This window comes from Bombina bombina, chromosome 8 (assembly GCF_027579735.1).
Source record: "Bombina bombina isolate aBomBom1 chromosome 8, aBomBom1.pri, whole genome shotgun sequence".
Classification (NCBI taxonomy): domain Eukaryota; kingdom Metazoa; phylum Chordata; class Amphibia; order Anura; family Bombinatoridae; genus Bombina; species Bombina bombina.
Genome location: NC_069506.1, coordinates 107,616,161 through 107,634,748, shown reverse-complemented (window position 1 = coordinate 107,634,748; position 18,588 = coordinate 107,616,161). Strand labels below are relative to the sequence as shown.

Genomic DNA, 18,588 nt, shown 5'->3' with positions numbered 1-18,588 from the left:
CAATAATATAACAGAGTCAGTCTATTCATACAGTGTAGAGAAATAGTTACCGACTTTCCGTGTAGTTCGCTGATTCCAGCTACCGTCTCTATGAAATACACCCAGTCCGTGGGTACATACTTCCACAGTGATCCTTACTCCGGGGAAACAAATAAGAGAGCGTCCGCTCCTCTTACCCCCACCTTGCTTGCCGCGGATAGATCCGGGTACTTCGAGACTAACACCGGGAAACGTCAGTCGACTCCTTCTACTCCACTCAGCGTTAGATTCCACTCTGTCGCCACAGTCCGGATACGGTCCTTAGGAATGAATGGACTCCTCAATCCATATAAGACATAAAAGCAAAAGAACGAAGGGACCATAGGTATCCATAAAAAGTTCAATCTTTATTTATTCCATCAGTAGCTGTAAAAACAATAACAGCAAACCACCTCGTAGTGAACAATGGGCTCTGGAAGCGATCTTACGTGTTTCGGCAGAGAGCCTTATTCATAGATCTTAAAGCACCTGTGTGTAACACACCTTAAAAAGAATTTGTGCTTGCTTATTATTGGTTAAAATAAAACACACCCATTATTACAATGTTTACCTAATTAGTTAACCACAGCCAATAGTACAAATCAACAATATTATATAGCACTTTAAAACATTATACAAAATAATTATATAATTTTGATGCATAAGTAATGTCATATTATACTCATAAGGGCCTACATATGTATTAGTTAGAATTCAAGTATATACGTTTAACGAAGAATCTAACATAGACTACCATAGCGCCGTTGCTTATATAGACATATGTTACAAAATATAATACATTCACAGTGAAAACATTATTTAATTTTCTATCTGGATTATATTTGGAACTTGTGCATCTATGCTAATATGTTAGTACGTAGATATATTACTAAGTTGATCTGTTATAAATACAAAGAAATTTAGTTCTGTTAAGATATAAAAAGTGAAAATCAGTACTTTTACTAGCGCATCCAAATATATACAAATAAAGTACAAATAGAATAGAATACAAAAGTCTTTGATGAGGCTAAGAATTACTACAGGAGATTTTTAGGGAGTATATCATTCCCAATAATTCATAATATCCATATCTGAATTATAGCCTTTAGGTATTTGGGTCTGTAATTTATGGATTCAATACACCTCTTGTTTACATAGGGTACGAAATTTGTTCCCACAACAATGTACTCACTCCCGTATAGTTACCTAGGAGTCAGTACTGATTGGCTAAAATGCAAGTTTGCCAAAAGAACTGAACTCAGGGGGCAGTCTGCAGAGGCTTAGATACAAGGTAATCACAGAGGTAAAAAGTATATTAATATAAATGTGTTTTTTATGCAAAACAGGGAATGGGTAATAAAGGGATTATCTATCTTTTTAAACAGTAACAATACTGGAGAAGACTGTCCCTTTAACTTACTTGGTACCAGTGTCTCACAACATACAAGACAATTGTGACTCATGCATGGATATTATTTATATTAATCATATAAAATTCTAGTTCAGACACACAAAGATAACCACTGAAATATATAAGGAACACACAGCGCCCACCGATTCAAGGTAGTATAAAAAACAATTTTAATATCAGCCCAATTAAGAATACATTACACTTACAAGATAAAAGTTGTCAACAGGCATATCACCCAGGTAACAAAAGCCTCTGTAGCTGGCCAAACTGGATACTTATTCTGTGTGGAGTGTGAGTTTTCAGCGTTCTTAGTAATGGGTCCTGTGGTATTCCTTGGATTTGCAACACTGTTAAAAATCTTTAGGTCTCTCACTCAAACGCCGTTACACCACAAGCAAAGTTCCATATACAGTAAGTCTGGATACACTTGCAACAAATTGCTAATCGGTTCACCCTACGCGTTTTTGTTTGCACGACGGGCAAACTTCTTCAGGGGTATTTTTTGTTGTTGTTTAGCATATTCTCTTCACATTGAAGAGTCAATATTTAAAAACCTGTAACGGAAATGACATGTAGGGAGCCGGCAAAGATAGCCGTACATGTCATTCCTGGGTCCTAAAGCTTACTAGTTTTCTTAACATAAACCGCCTCATAAAAACCTGCACCTAAATACAATATGTCTTTCTTCAATTTGAGTACACTATATATGTGTTCTAATATCACCTATTGCTTACCTCATAATACAACTGATACAATACAATATAAAACGAATAAAACACATACTTTATGTGATTTCATATACAGTATATATTTAAATGTGTGTATATATATCCTAAAAAATGGCATACAATGAGAACATTTTGACATATCGATAAATTAAATTAGTTCTAAAAATAGGTTGATAATATTTAATAATATCATTTGTTAGATTGTTCTTGACAAATTCACCTATTAAACCTCTTATTGACAGTGTGAGGTAGTGTGACTTGCTATATATTTACTTACTAATGATTCTGTCGAAGTCTTTATAATTAATCAATATAGGTTTTTCTAATATAATTGTACAGTATTATTTACACTACAGACTGTCAGGTACTATTTCCTCAACTAAGTTTGCGACCTATCCCCAAAAGGTAGATGTATAAATCAATAAATTTAAGTGAAGTTTTGATCTGAATAATACAAGATAACCAATTATCCATATATACGGACATACTAACTTCTTATAATGAAAATGCTGCTAAATCTAGGTCAATATTTAACCCAGCTGGATACAGACTTTTAAGTTCTGTAATCCAGAATGTCTCCCTCCTTCTAAGTTTGGTGAGTCGATTGATCCTTTCTATTCTAAATGGGATCCAATCTATCACCTTAATTTCTTTTACAAAGATATGACGAGTCCACGGGTTTCATCCTTACTTGTGGGATATTATCCTCCTGCTAACAGGAAGTGGCAAAGAGCACCACAGCAGAGCTGTATCTATAGCTCCTCCCCTTCCCTCCCAATCCAGTCATTCTCTTTGCCTGTGTTAACATAGGAAGAGGTAAAGTGAAAGAGGTGATATTTTTAGTTTTAATCAAGAAGTTTGTTATTTTAAAATGGTACCGGTGAGTACTATTTTTTTCAGGGTGACTGCAGAATTCGTTTCTAGTCAGGAAAGAAGAACTAGAAAATTTTTCACCCTGATGCAGATGATCTTAGCAATTTTCTCTAAGATCCACTTGTTCCCACTAACAGCTGAGGGTAATGCAGAGAACAGATCTTCAGAGTGGAGAACGCTGTCATGCTACAAGCAGCATTGAGGTATGTGCAGTAATTTTTTTCTGGGAGAGACATAGTATACCAGAACAGGCTGACATTTTCCCCCATACAGGGGAGGGGTAAGCAGTTTACACTATACAATACGAATACAATAGTGTCCCTGGCAGTCCCTTTATTATATATACCATACATTTTTATTAAGTGTATATACAGGGTTACAAGCTGATGTTTCACTTATATGTTTGTTACGTTTGATAAAGTGTACACACAGGGTTACAGACTGTTGTTCCACTTATATGTTTATTACGTTGGATAAAGTGTACACACAGGGTTACAAGCTGATATTTTCACTTTATATGCGTGGTGTGATGCTGGCAGAAGCGTTTCTGACATATTCGTCACTCGGTTTGATGCAAAAACTAGCTCAGGGGTATTTTGTCTCTAAAAGGATTATGAAGTTCCTTATGAGACATGGCTTGGCAGACATTTTATTTTTCCCCATATGGGTTTTCTGACTAGAGTTGCGCTCCCAAGGGGGCGGAGCCTATTTTTTGCGCATTTACTGCGCTGTTTATATTCAGCAGAACTCAGAGGCTTGAAATATGGCCTATGTTACTATACAAAACATCCTTTACCAAAGGCTTCAGTTGGTTCTGGGGGCAGGTAGACACCACAGCGCATCTGTGGCAAGGTGTAGAGTGCTGCTCATAAAATAAGTTATTTCTTTATTTAAATTGTTATTAAATGATATATTATCCGTTTATACAAGTGGTGCAATATTATTAGAACTCTTTTGAACTAGTGCCTAATAATGTTGCCTTTCTGCAGGCTTTTATGGGTATTGCCAGAAAAATTGTTGCGCTTTAATATTTAAAGGCGCAGTCCAGATTTTTCATTAAATTGTTCTTTATACATTTTGTGAACACTATACCATATAGCAATTATAAAAACGCCTATTATAGTTATTGCTAGTCTGCCCAACATGTCTGAGCCTGAGGAAACTACTTGCTCAATGTGTTTAAATGCCATTGTGGAACTCCCCATTACATTTTGTCCCGCATGTACTGAATGCGCCTTACAATGTAAAGAGCAAATTTTCCTTAAGGAAAGTATGCCCAAGGATGATTCTCAGTCAGATGAGAATCAGGGTATGCCGCTAAACTCTCCCCCCAAGCGTCACAACCTTTAACACCCACGCAAGCGACGCCAGGTTTTTCAACTGCGTCTGCTTTATTTTCTCTGCAAGATAGCTGCAGTTATGTCATCTACCCTTACAGAGGTTTTATCTAAATTGCCAGTGTTACAGGGCAAACGCAGCAGAGTAGCAGTCAATGTCAGCACTGCAATCTCTGAGGACTTACTGGTCATTCCCGACGTACCCTCACAAGAATCTGATTTGGGGGTCAGGGAACTATTGTCTGGAGGAGAGTTTTCCAACTTAGGAAGTGCGTTCCCTCAGACAGATATGGACTTTGTGTCCTTTAGATTTAACTTTGAACACCTCCGCCTGTTACTTAGGGAGGTCTTAGCAACTCTGGATGACTGTGATCCCTTTGCGGTGCCACCAGAGAAATTATGTAAGATGGACAAGTTCCTACGTATTCTGATGTTTTTCTGGTTCCCAAGAGAATCTCGGAAATTATTTCACGGGACTGGGAAAGATCGGGTGTTCCGTTTTTTACCTTCCCTTAATTTAGAAAAATGTATCCCATTTCTGACACCGTCAGGGACGCTAGGCAATCAGTCCCTAAGGTGGAGGGAGCTATTTCTACCCTGGCTAAGCGTACAGCTATTTCTATTTAAGACAGTTGTGCTTTCTAAGATCCTATGGATAGACTAAAGAAGTTGTTTTCTTCATCAGTTACAGCCGAAGGCTTGTATTGTACCAGTTACCACTGCGGTAAGGGAGTTTTCATCTCTCAAGATTGTCTGTAGTCCAGATAAGAAGAGAGGCGTTCTTACATTGTGTAAAAGACCTCTATACCATGGGAGTATTTTGTCTTGTTCCAAAACTGGAACAGGGACAGAGGTTTTACTCAAATTTGTTTGTGGTTCCCAAAAAAGAAGGAACTTTTAGTCCGATTTTAGATCTCAAGTGTCTAAACAAATCTCTCAGAGTCCCATTGTTCAAAATGGAGATTATTCGAACAATTTTGCCAATGATCCAGGAGGGTAATATATGACTACCGTGGATTTGAAGGATGCATACCTTCATATTTCTATTCTCAAGGATCATCATCAGTTCCTAAGGTTTGCCTTTCTGGACAAACATTACCAGTTAGTGGCTCTTCTCTTCGGGTTGGCCACAGCTCCCAGAATCTTCACAAAGGTTCTAGCGTCCCTTCTAGCGGTTCTCAGACTGCGGGGCATAGCAGTGGCGCCTTATTGATTCAGACGTCAACTTATCATCTGACAAAACTTTGCACGGATACAGTGTGGTCGTTCCTCAGAACTCACGGTTGGTAGGTGAACATAGAAAATAATTCACTGGTTCCACGGACAAGGGTTTCCCTTCTGGGAACTCTGATAGACTCGGTAGACATAAAAATCTTTCTGACAGAGGTCAGAAAGTTAAAGACTCTAAATACTTACCGAGCACTTCAGTCCATTCCTCGGCCATCAGTGGCTCAGTGTATGGAGGTCATTTGATTTATGGTAGCGGCAATGGACATCATTCCGTTTGCGTTTCGGACAAGCGCAATGGGGACTATGCAAATTTATCTCCTCAGATGAATTTGGATCAAGAAACCAGAGACAGAGATAGTGAACAACAGACGCCAGCCTTCTGGGCTGGGGTACAGTCTGGAATTCCCTGAAGGCTCAGGGTGTTTGGACTCAGGTAGAGCCTCTGCTTCCAATCAATATTCTGGAACTGAGAGCAATATTCAATGCACTTCAGGCGTGGCCTCAGTTGGCTTCGGCCAAATTCATAAGATTCTAGTCGGACAATATCACGAATGTGTCATATATCAATCATCAGGGGAGAACAAGGAGTTCTTTAACGATGATAGAAGTATCAAAGATAACCAGTTGGGCGGAGGTTCACTCTTGTTTTCTATCTGCAATTTCCGTTCCAAGAACTGGGAAGCGGACTTTCTAAGTCGTCAGACTTTTCATCCGGGGGAGTGGGAATTTCATCCGGAGGTTTTGGCCTCATTGATTCGACGATGGGGCAGACCGGATTTAGATGTGATGGCATCTCGTCAGAATGCCAAGCTTCCAAGTTATGGATCCAGGTTGAGGGATCCTCAGGTCGAACTGATAGATGCCCTGGCAGTGCCCTGGTCGTTCAGCCTAGCTTATGTGTTTTCACTATTTCCTCTCCTTCCACGCGTGATTGCTCGGATCAAACGGGAGAGAGCTTCATTAATACTGATAGCACCTGCATGGCCACGCAGGACTTGGTATGCGGATCTAGTGGACATGTCCTCTCCGCCACCTTAGAAACTTCCTTTGAGACAGGACCTTCTCATTCAAGGACCTTTCCAACATCCAAATCTAAATTCTCTGCAGTTGCCTGCTTGGAGATTGAACGCTTGATTTTATCTAAGCAGGGATTTTCTGATTCAGTCATCAATACTTTGATACAGGTTTGTAAACCTGTCTCTAGAAAGATCTATCGTAAAGTTATGGCGTACATATCTTTGTTGGTTTGAATCCAAGACTTACTCATGGTGTAAAGTCAGGATTCTCAGGATTCTGTCTTCTCTCCAAGAAGGTTTGGAGAAAGGATTATCAGCAAGTTCCTTAAAGGGACAGATTTCTGCTTTATCAATTTTGTTTCACAAACGTTTGGCAGATGTGCCAGATGTTTAGTTTTTTTTGTCAGGCTCTAACCATAATTAAGCCTGTATTTAGACCAATTACTCCTCCCTGGAGTTTGAATTTGGTTCTTCAAGTTCTTCAAGGGGTTCCGTGTGAACCCATACATTTCCATAGACATTAAGTTGTTATCTTGGACAGTTCTGTTTTTGGTTGCTATTCTTCGGCTCAAAGAATTTCTGAGTTTTCAGCTTTACAATGGCCTAGATTTAGAGTTGGGCGGTAGCCGTGAAAACCAGCGTTAGAGGCTCCTAACGCTGGTTTTTACCGCCCTCTGGTACTTGGAGTCAGTCAGGAAAGGGTCTAACGCTCACTTTCAAGCCGCGACTTTTCCATACCGCAGATCCCTCTACGCCATTTGCGTATCCTATCTTTTCAATGGGATCTTTCTAACGCCGGTATTTAGAGTCATGGCTGAAGTGAGCGTTAGAAATCTAACGACAAAACTCCAGCCGCAAAAAAAAGTCAGTAGTTAAGAGCTTTCTGGGCTAACGCCGGTTTATAAAGCTCTTAACTACTGTGCTCTAAAGTACACTAACACCCATATACTACCTATGTACCCCTAAACCGAGGTCTGCCCCTAACATCGCCGACCACTGTTATATTTATTAACACCTAATCTGCCGCCCCAGCTATCGCTGACCCCTGCATATTATTATTAACCCCTAATCTGCCGACCGCACATCGCCGCCAGCTACGTTATCCCTATGTACCCCTAATCTGCTGCCCCTAACACCGCCGACCCCTATATTATATTTATTAACCCCTAATCTGCCCCCCACAACGTCGCCTCCACCTACCTACAATAATTAACCCCTAATCTGCCGACCGCATCTCACCGCTACTATAATAAAGTTATTAACCCCTAATCCGCCTCACTCCCGCCTCAATAACCCTATAATAAATAGTATTAACCCCTAATCTGCCCTCCCTAACATCGCCGACACCTAACTTCAATTATTAACCCCTAATCTGCCGACCGGAGCGCACCGCTACTATAATAAATGTATTAACCCCTAAAGCTAAGTCTAGCCCTAACACTAACACCCCCCTAAATTAAATATAATTTAAATCTAACGAAATAAATTAACTCTTATTAAATAAATTATTCCTATTTAAAGCTAAATACTTACCTGTAAAATAAACCCTAATATAGCTACAATATAACGAATAATTACATTGTAGCTATTTTAGGATTAATATTTATTTTACAGGCAACTTTGTATTTATTTTAACCAGGTACAATAGCTATTAAATAGTTAGAAGAATGGTAACTTGGGTTAGGATTTATTTTACAGGTAATTTTGTATTTATTTTAACTAGGTAGCTATTAAATAGATATTAACTATGTAATAGCTATTGTACCTAGTTAAAATAAATACAAAGTTGCCTGTAAAATAAATATAAATCCTAAAATAGCTACAATGTAATTATTAATTATATTACAGCTATATTAGGGTTTATTTTATAGGTAAGTATTTAGTTTTAAATAGGAATAATTTAGTTAATTTTAGGAATATTATTTTGTTTAATATAAATTATATTTATGTTAGGGGGGTGTTAGGGTTAGAGTTATGTTTAGGGGTTAATAACTTTATTATAGTAGCGGCGACGGTGCAGGCGGGAGATTAGGGGTTAATAATTGTAGGTAGGTGGCGGCGATGTTAGGGAGGGCAGATTAGGGGTTAATCAAATTTATTATAGTGTTTGCGAGGCGGGAGTGCGGTGGTTTAGGGGTAATACATTTATTATACTGGCGGTGAGGTCCGGTCGGCAGATTAGGGGTTAATAAGTGTAGGTAAGGTAGCGGCGACGTTGGGGGGGGGCAGATTAGGGGTTAATAAATATAATATAGGGGTGTATAAGTGTAGGTAAGGTAGCGGCGATATTAGGGGTAGCAGATTAGGGTTTCATAGGGATAATGTAGGTTGCGGCGGTGTCCGGAGCGGAAGATTAGGGGTTAATAATAATATGCAGGGGTCAGCGATAGCGGGGGAGGCAGATTAGGGGTTAATAAGTGTAAGGTTAGGGGTGTTTAGACTCGGGGTTCATGTTAGGGTGTTAGGTGTAGACTTAAAAAGTGTTTCCCCCTAGGAAACAATGGGGCTGCGTTAGGAGCTGAACGCTGTTTTTTTGCAGGTGTTAGGTTTTTTTTCAGCCAGCTCAGCCCCATTGTTTCCTATGGGGATATTGTGCACGAGCACGTTTTCCCAGCTTACCGCTACCGTAAGCAACGCTGGTATTGAGAGTTGAAGTGGAGCTAAGTTAGGCTCAACGCACCCTTTTTTGAGCTTAACGCAGCCCCTCAGACAACTCTAAATACCAGCTTTGTTGGAATGGTGCGTTGGGAAAAAAAGCAGTGTTAGCTATGCGGGTCTTTACCGACAAAACTCTAAATCTAGCCGTATGTTTAACTATTGCTTTGGAAATATTATTAGTGTGTTCCCAGAATCTTGTTTTTATTTTTATTTTGGTTCTGCCCAAATAGATTTTTTTACAAGGACAAATTAATTGATATACTACATGAGTGGTTTCACAAGTACATCTATATTTCATAGTATAATTTTTATCCCCTACTGTATTAAAAATGTATTACATGATCACACATATTGCATGCTTTTTTCTTGCACTTAAACATTCCAGGTTGTGGTGCTAGCCAATTAGATGTAGGGGTTATTTTTTGAACACTTTTTAATTTTGAAGGGGCCAAAAAATGTTTTAAGTCCCTATTCTTACAAAAAATTGTTTTTGGTTTTTCACCTAATATTGGATTCAGAATCGGGTCCTGTTTGAGGATTTTCCAATTTTTTGTAAAAATTTTACGAATCTGATTGGATCCTTCAGAATAAGTTGTAATAAATAAAAGATCGTCTTGTGAATTCATGACTTTTTGAGTAGAAGTAAACATTTTCTCAGATTATGGAATTAATAATTGTTCTCTAGGAATTGCATTTGTTTTGTTCTTGGCATCTATCAGCCAATTCTCCTTATAACCCTTTTCTCTGAATTTATTAAAAAGGATTTCTGCTTCTTTTTGGAAATCCAAATCTCTGGTACAATTCCTCTTAAGACGTTGATATTGTCCTAGAGGTACATTGTGGGTCCATTTTTCCAAATGGCCACTATTTGCACTCAGGAAGTTGTTCCTGTCTGTATTCTTTCTAAAGTTCTTTACAGCTATTTTCTGTGACTCATTTATATATAATGTTAAAGGGACAGTCTACACCAGAATTGTTATTGCTTTAAAAGATAGATAATCCCTTGTTTACCCATTCCCTAGTTTTGCATAACCAACACAGTTATATTTATATATTTTTTACCTCTGTGATTATCTTGTATCTAAGCCTCTGCAGGCTGTCCCTTTATTTGTTCTTTTGACAGACTTGCAGTTTAGCCAATCAGTGAGGGCTCCCAGGTAACTTCACGTGCACGAGCACAGTGTTATCTATATGAAAAACATGAACTAACACCCTCTAGTGGTTAAAAACCTGTTAAAATGCATTCTTAAGAGGCGCCCTCCAAGGTCTAAGAAATTAGCATATGAACCTCCTAAGTTAAGCTTTCAACTAAGAATACCAAGAGAACAAAGAAAAATTGGTGATAAAAGTAAATTGGAAAATTGTTTAAAATGACATGCCCTATCTCAATCATGAAAGTTTTTTTTGGACTAGACTGTCCCTTTAAGTCTAAGAAGTCAATAGACTCTTTTGTTATTGAGCTTGTAACTTTCAAATTAAATAAATTATTATTTAGATGAGTGACAAAGTCTGAGGCTTCTTGTAGGCTCCCTTCCCAAATAAACAACAGGTCATCTATATACCTGTAATATTTATTAATGTTCTTTAGATATAGAATATTAGACCACACGTAACATTCTTCAAACTTGCCCATGTAGATGTTAGCATAAGAGGGCGCCATGGTTGTGCCCATGGCTGTTCCCAGAATCTGTCTATAAAATTTGTTCTCAAATAAAAAACTATTATGTTCCAAAATAAATTGGATTCCTATAAGAAGAAAGGCAATATGCCTCTCGATCATATTCGATTTTGCACAATGGGAGGCGACTGCCTTAATACCTTTCTGGTGAGGAATAGAGGTATAGCGTGCTGAAACGTCACATGAAATCCACAAGGACCCACTGCCCCAGGAAGTACCCTCAAATGTATTAATCGCATCCATAGTGTCTCTAACATAAGTTTTTATATTATAGGTTGTAACTATAGGTTGTAAGAAGACATCTATTTATTTTAACAGGTGATCTGTGACGGAATCAATACCTGAAATGATGGGTCTCCCTGGGGGATTAACAGGGTCCTTGTGGATTTTAGGCAGATGATAGAAAATTGGGGTTCTTGGATTGGGTTCAAAGATGAATCTAAATTAATCTTCATTAAATATCTGATTTTCCTTTGCTTTATTTAATAACTTAAGTAGTTCTTTATTATACATTTCAGTTGGAACTGTAGATAATAATTTATATGTATTTCTACAATTTAGTAGATTAAATGCTTCTTTTAAATAGTCCATCCTATTTTGTATGACCAATCCACCCCCTTTATCTGCCTTTCTAAAAATCAGGTTAGGGTTCTTGGATAGGGAATTTAGTGCTGTTCTTTCCTGTTTATTCATATTGTCCCTATATTTTAATGATTTCTGCATCTTTTTATTATTCAACATTTTATTAGTCTTCTGTTACTAATTTATTAAATATAGGGATATAGGAACCTTGTGAGGAAACAGGATAAAATGTAGAAGGTCGTTTTAGATTAGAATGAACAATTTTAGTTTCATCCTCATGTGTACTTAGATCTAATAAATCCATGATAGGATCCTGAAATTCATTACTCTCATTTATAGATGGATTTTTAGTAGTTTCTAAATTTTCTAAAATACTATTGAATTTGGCAAAATGTCTTAAGAGTGAGTTTCCGTATAAAGTTTTGCAAATCAATATACAGTATGTATTGAATTTGTTTGGTCTCGTTTTAGGTGCAAAACTCAGACCTTTTTGTAATAAATGTGTTTCATTAGAATTCAAGGTATAGTCAGACAAATTGAATATTAAACTTTTTGTTTTTTCTAATCCTTCTTTTTTGCCTTCTTTTCCTTTTTTTCGATTCTCCCTGCTCTTCTCCCCCGTTTTGTTCTAAACTTCTTTTCCTTACTCTGGATTTGAAGATTTGAAAAGGGGCAGTCTCTTCACTTTTGCCAATATCCTGATTTTTATTTTTATTATTAGTGTCATTAGATAGAACCTCACCTTTCTTAATAGGTGTTTTGGTTTTGCTCCTTGATGAGTCCAAATATTACCTAGTTCATCTATTTCTACTTCATATCGTTCATCACATAATGGTGAGAACCTATTTGTGTTAGGGAACATTTGTTCTAGATCACTATTGCCCGTTTGTTTTAAATTATTGGGTACAGGTTTATTTCCTTGTTCTTGAAAATTTTGATCATTGGATTGATAATTTCTTTCGCTGTAACCCTCTTTTTTTAATTCTTTTTATTGAGAAACACAGGCAAGTAACAACTTTATATGTACAGGTTATACAAAGTTATAATAATTACAGTAATAACATTCATTGACATTAGAGTAGCTATCTAGTAATTTATTTGTTAGGAGCGTTGATATGCTGCGATACCAAAAAAAAAAAAAAGCAGTAAATCCATCCATATAAAATGTGTGATTGCACAAGTTAATACTTAAAAGGATTAGTTGAGGTGCAAAGAGCAGTGCAGATTGATAATAGTTAAAAGCATCACCTGTATTTCTCATAATTTTCAATATAATAAACTAACAACTTAAAATAACTAAGTCAACATAAGCCAAAACAACGATTTTAAAACATGGTTCCATCAATGTATTTCTGCAGGTATGGAGTTAATAAAAGCTCTTTATGTAATTAAAATTATAGGATAAGATGACCCATGGTGTATGAGGTTTTAGGAGTGAGCAGGTGTTATACCCAAGGGTTGTTCTATCTTCTAGTCACGTCAAACAGATTGTTATGAGAATAGTTATACTTATAAGTGATAGGATAACCTAGCATTCACAAGTACCACACCATGGGTTTAATGCAGAGCCAGGGGAACACTAGATGGGGTACAACAAGATTGGTGGCATAAAACCTTGCACATGACCCACACAGCATTTTTAAAAAAGTGATTCTTTCAATATATTACCGCAATAATTTAGAGAGTAGAAGCTTCTTATGTAAATAGGATTGTGGGGGGTAACCCCTGGTGTATGTGTTTGTCGAGGTTAGTGTAGGCTACACCCAATAACGGTTCTATTGTCTGGACATAGACAGATTGCTGTGAGATTGACTATAATTGTAAATGAGAGGAGGACATAGGTATTACCGATAGCACACTAGCAAGACAAGTTTAACTGCCGAATATAAATCAGGGTTCTAGCGGTGAGGATATTTTAAACAACCATTTGCGAAGGTGCTGTATTGTCTATAAAGTATGCTCGGTGAGACTAGAATTAGGAAGGGTCAAGGTGTCTGGTATTTGGCGGTAATATAGAGTAGAGTGGTTAAGTGAGCAGTAATTCCATTCTATCTAGGTACAGATTCCAAACTTGTATGTAATTAAAAACAAACAAAAAATACAGTTAAAAATAATATTGGGTTTTGGCATTAAAAAAAAAAAAAAAATTGAACAAAACAAAACTGTAACTAAATCTCAGGAACAAGAAATGAACTATCACATCCACATGTAGTATAGAGTAGATTTAACATTATGGCAATCTATACAAAATCCCAGCATATAATGTAATATGGAAGGTACTATATTATTTATCAGGCTAAACACAGGTACTATTCAAATGGTAGCTTAAGCGCCAGAAGAACCAGCTGGAGTGTGATCTTCACATTTTTAGCCTATCCCCTCTTTGGCCCAAACTTTTGTTCTGTAGCACAGGTCCGGTAACCATCTTATCTGATTTGCAAGATAGCTTGAGAAGGGCAGTCCACTTGGCAGAAATAACTGTGAGCGCTGGGGAAAACACACAGTTGCGCTCTTTAGAAATGCAGGGATCCCAGATAGCATTTCAGTGGGGAACTGCTGCGCAGTAGGATCTAAGTATAGCCGCGCGTCAGAAGAACAGCTGTTAAGTCCTAAGGCTAGCTCTGGAACATAGATGGCGGCAAAGTCCTGTACTAGATCAGGTGCAAATGGCGTCTCAGTATTTTGCTTCTCTGTACACCTTGTAAGGGTTGAGCTCTCCAATTGAGTGGCTGACGCACCAACCGTGATGGATCCCTCAGAACTGAAAGGTTTCCCAGCAGACGATTGCAGCGGGGGCAGATCCCCCTCCGCATGACAAGACAAAGACTTCTCGACCGGGTCTGAAAGAGGAGCTGCTGGGTCGGTAGTGGGCCTATGCAGGTCCATGGTGGGTGAGTTTTTCAGGTCCCGTGCTGAGAGACAAGTTTGCGTGCTTACTTGAACCTCTTCCTGCAATTTCTCAAAGCTTAGGACTAAACGTTCAAGTGTAGGCAACAAGATTTTGAGTATTTGCGCAGTAACGTTCTTGTTTGCATCCATTGCTCCCAAGTTAGTGAATAGGAAGTCAGTATGTACAAAGTCCCTTGTGGGCTCTAATTTAGTCAAATGCCTTCCGGGGAAGAAGAGAGTGGATTACTTCTATCTGCCCAAGGTTCCCGGACAGCTTATCTGTCAAGGGAGATGCAGATGGCATAGAATGATGGCAATATTACATAGATTAGAAGAGAGTTTCTTCAGAGCAACACAGGCTTGCAGCCATCTTCTAGAACCGCCCACCGGAAGTCCCGTAACCCTCTTTTTTATTTTTATTTTTGTTATTGTTATTATAGTGATTCCCTAACTGATGTTGATTATTTTGATTCCCTTTTTCCGGATATTCATTAGGTTTAGTTTCAATATGAGAGTCTGTATTGGGAAACCTAGATTTGGAATTACCTGCATTCTGATAAACCTTATTTTTAGATTTAATTATTTTCTTTCTATAGGAGTAAATTCTATCTTTTATATCCCTATCTAATTTTTCAGTTTTGGTTGCCACAACTGTTTTCTCTAAAGTGTTCACCCTATTTATTATATTTATACTCAGATTTTTCCATTTTTCTTCTTTCAATAAAGGGTTAATGCTGTTAATGGTATCCGTAATTTGATCGTTTAACCTACTAATTTTATATTCTCTATATTTGATTAAAATCTGAATGAATGTTTTTGAACAATTGTGCAAAGCTGTTTCCCATTCAGTTGTGAACTCTATATCTTCTAGTTCAAAGGCAGGAAATTTGAAGATACGTAACCCACTTAGAATTATGTCATGCATGATATAATTATCCAAAAGGATTAGGTCTTGCCATTCCTTGGCTTCAGAGGTTAATAATTTTTCCAGCAACCTAAACTGATTCGTGGGATCCTCTATAATAGAAGATTTAAAAACCGGATCAAGCAGATTAATTGCTCTTTGTCTGACTTGGCGCTCCCACACCTCTATGTTAGGATGTGATCTCACTACATTTTCATTATCATTTAATGTTATAGAATTCATATTTGATTCAGCCAGAGTGCTGCCAAGATATTAACCAAGCTGTTAAAAAAGATAAATATTTAAAAAATAAAATATCAGTGCACACTGGATCAGAATCAAATATCAATACAAAAGTAATAAAAAATGATGATAAAAAACTAATAATATACAAATCATATACTCAGTTGTACAATACGTGCATTAAATTGGCTGTAGGTAATCAATAAATGCTAAATGACTGTCAATCAGATAAACATAAAAATAATAAACAAATAAATAAATAAATCGAACCTAATATCTCCTAACATATACTGCCCTTATTCAATTAATTCAAGTAATAGGTTAGATCTTAATCGATAGATGACAGATATTGGGGAATTGTATTCCCCTAAAAAATATATATTTGCAAAGTATATACACACCAATTGTGCTTACATAGATACTTAGTACAGAGTTCAGAAAGAATGTATTTCCCTTTTCGTCAGTTGCAGCTTAGTGTGTAATCCGGGTATCCTGGTCCCAACAAAGAGTAGCAGCTGAAAGATATAAGGAACACACAGCACCCACCGATTCAAGGTAGTATGAAAAACAATTTTAATATCAGCGCAATTAAGCATACATTGCACTTACAAGATAAAAGTTGTCAACAGGCATATCACCCAGGTAACAAAAGCCTCCGTAGCTGGCCAAACTGTATACTTATTCTGTGTGGAGTGTGAGTTTTCAGCGTTCTTAGTAATGGGTCCCGTGCAATCTCCTGCCGTATTCCTTGGATTTGCAAAACTGTTAAAAAAATGTATGTCGAGAGAATATAGTGAGATCTCAAACGCTGTTAAACCACAAAAAAAGTTCCATATAAGTCTGGATACACTTGTAACAAATTGCTAATCGGTTCACCCTACGCGTTTCGTTTGCACAACGGCAAACTTATTCAGGGGTATTTTTTGTTGTTGTTTAGCATCACACAAAGATAACCAATCATGTTAACCCAAACTACGCGCGGTACTCAAAGGGACATTATACCCTAATTTTTTCTCCTTTTTAATTTGTTCCCAATTATCCATTTTACCTGTTAAAGTGTATTACATTGTTTACAAATAGCTCCTTAATAATTATATCAGCATTTGAAATAGCTGCTTTTGCATGTGGAATCACTACCTATACTGAAAGTTTCTGGACTTAAGTATAGGCTAAAGAAAATCTGTGTAAACATAGACCATAGAAAAAATTACACTCACAGTGGGAGGTGGAGAGATAAGTAATACAATGTTCATTTATCAATTGTTCTCTCTACGTATAGAGCTTTGGTATACAGAGACAATATAATGAAGCATGTGTGTGTACAGAAAGTGATAAAAAAAAAGTAGAACTGATTTCCCTGCAAGCTCAACCAATTTTAATTGTTTTTGTTTTCAAAGAACAAAACCAGCTATTTAATATACAAAAATAAAGAAGCAATTCATCATGCATTTTCTACTATGCAGCTGGTATAACAAGTCATTAGAAATTCATCAAGGGAAAAACAATTTTACGGCATGCTGTACTTTAATTAATTAATAATTTCTGTATTACTGGAGGTTAGTTGGTTGTACTTTAACACTTGCAGCAAAATAAAACAATGTTAGGTAAATATTAGGCTGATGAAAGTTTTATACAAATATAATTGTATAAATAGGTAAACGTGCACTGTAATTTGTGCTATCAAAATTTGACATCTCACCTCTGGCTCTTAAACTGTTTGCGATACACTGCTCTAGATAACCATATGTATTTCTCATACATTTTATTTTCAACAGGTCAATCTATGAGCAAGTATCTTTTAGAAGAGATTCACAAAGCAACCTGCTCAACTGAAGTTATCATTGGAGTTAATAAAGGCGTTTCTCAGAGAAATCAAAGAACAGACTCTGAAAGAAACATATTCAACAAATCAACATTTTATGAGAGAGCAAATTTTGCAGGTTCTTCAGGGTCTGATCAACAAAACTCATGTTTCAGCTATGCTAGTAATGCAAAATGCGGAAACAAAAAAATTAGAAAGGAAACAACTACACCAAAACAAGTGTGCAAAAGAGCAGACTGGAAATCACAACATGGAGAAAATTATTTTTTAAATGATAAAAATATCAAAAACTATTCTTCTAAACTGAATGAACCAGATAAACCGTTTGTGTGTCAGGTGTGTTGGAGAGGCTTTTCTCAAAAAGCTAATTTGGTTAGACATTACAGAACTCATACAGGAGAGAAGCCATATGTGTGCCAGACTTGTGGGAAAGACTTCTCTACAAGTACAAGTCTAATTGCACATCATCGTACTCATACAGGGGAAAAGCCGTATGTTTGTCAGAGTTGTGGGAAAGGCTTTGTTCAAATGTCTGATCTTGATAAACATCATAGAACCCATACAGGTGAGAAACCATATGTTTGCCAGGAATGTGGGAAAGGTTTTGCACAAAAGACAGATCTTGAGAAACACTACAGAACCCATACTGGAGAAAAGCCTTATGTTTGCCAGAATTGTGGGAAGAGCTTTTCACAGAGCTCAAACCTGGCTAAACATCAAAGAACTCACACAGGAGAGAAGCCTTATAGTTGTGAGGAATGTGGTAAATGCTTCCATCAAAGGTCACATCTGATTGCACATCATAGAACCCATACAGGAGATAAGCCGTATACTTGCCCAACATGTGGGAAACAATTTATGGGCAAGTCAGGTTTGGATTTACACAGTAAACTTCATACAGCTATAAATCCATAGATTTGTTACAATTGGAGGAAAACTTAATTAAAAGGTGAAATTTGGTAATAAAACATAGAGACAATTTGCGTTATAGAGGAATGTGGAAAATTATTTTCTCTTATTGAAGTTTGTGTCACACAAATAAAGGGGAAAACGTTTCATTTATAATAAACTAAAAATGCTTCATAAATAACACATGAAGTAATTACCAATTTACAAGGTAGATAGATTTTGTGGTTCTGGATTATCTGCCATGTTTTATACTGGATATAGTACTTCCCTAGTTAACACAATATAACTTA

General features: G+C 37.1%; 1 protein-coding gene across 1 annotated transcript in view; it reads left to right on the top strand.

Annotated features, from left to right (window-relative positions):
* The window catches only part of LOC128638500 (gastrula zinc finger protein XlCGF57.1), a 212,806-nt gene extending 194,502 nt beyond the window's left edge, over positions 1–18,304 (top strand). Inside the window, exon 7 of the mRNA XM_053690488.1 lies at positions 17,706–18,304. Within this exon, the coding sequence (XP_053546463.1) occupies positions 17,706–18,304 (599 nt within the window). The remainder of the gene's footprint in view (positions 1–17,705) is intronic.
* The last annotated feature ends 284 nt before the right edge of the window (positions 18,305–18,588 follow it).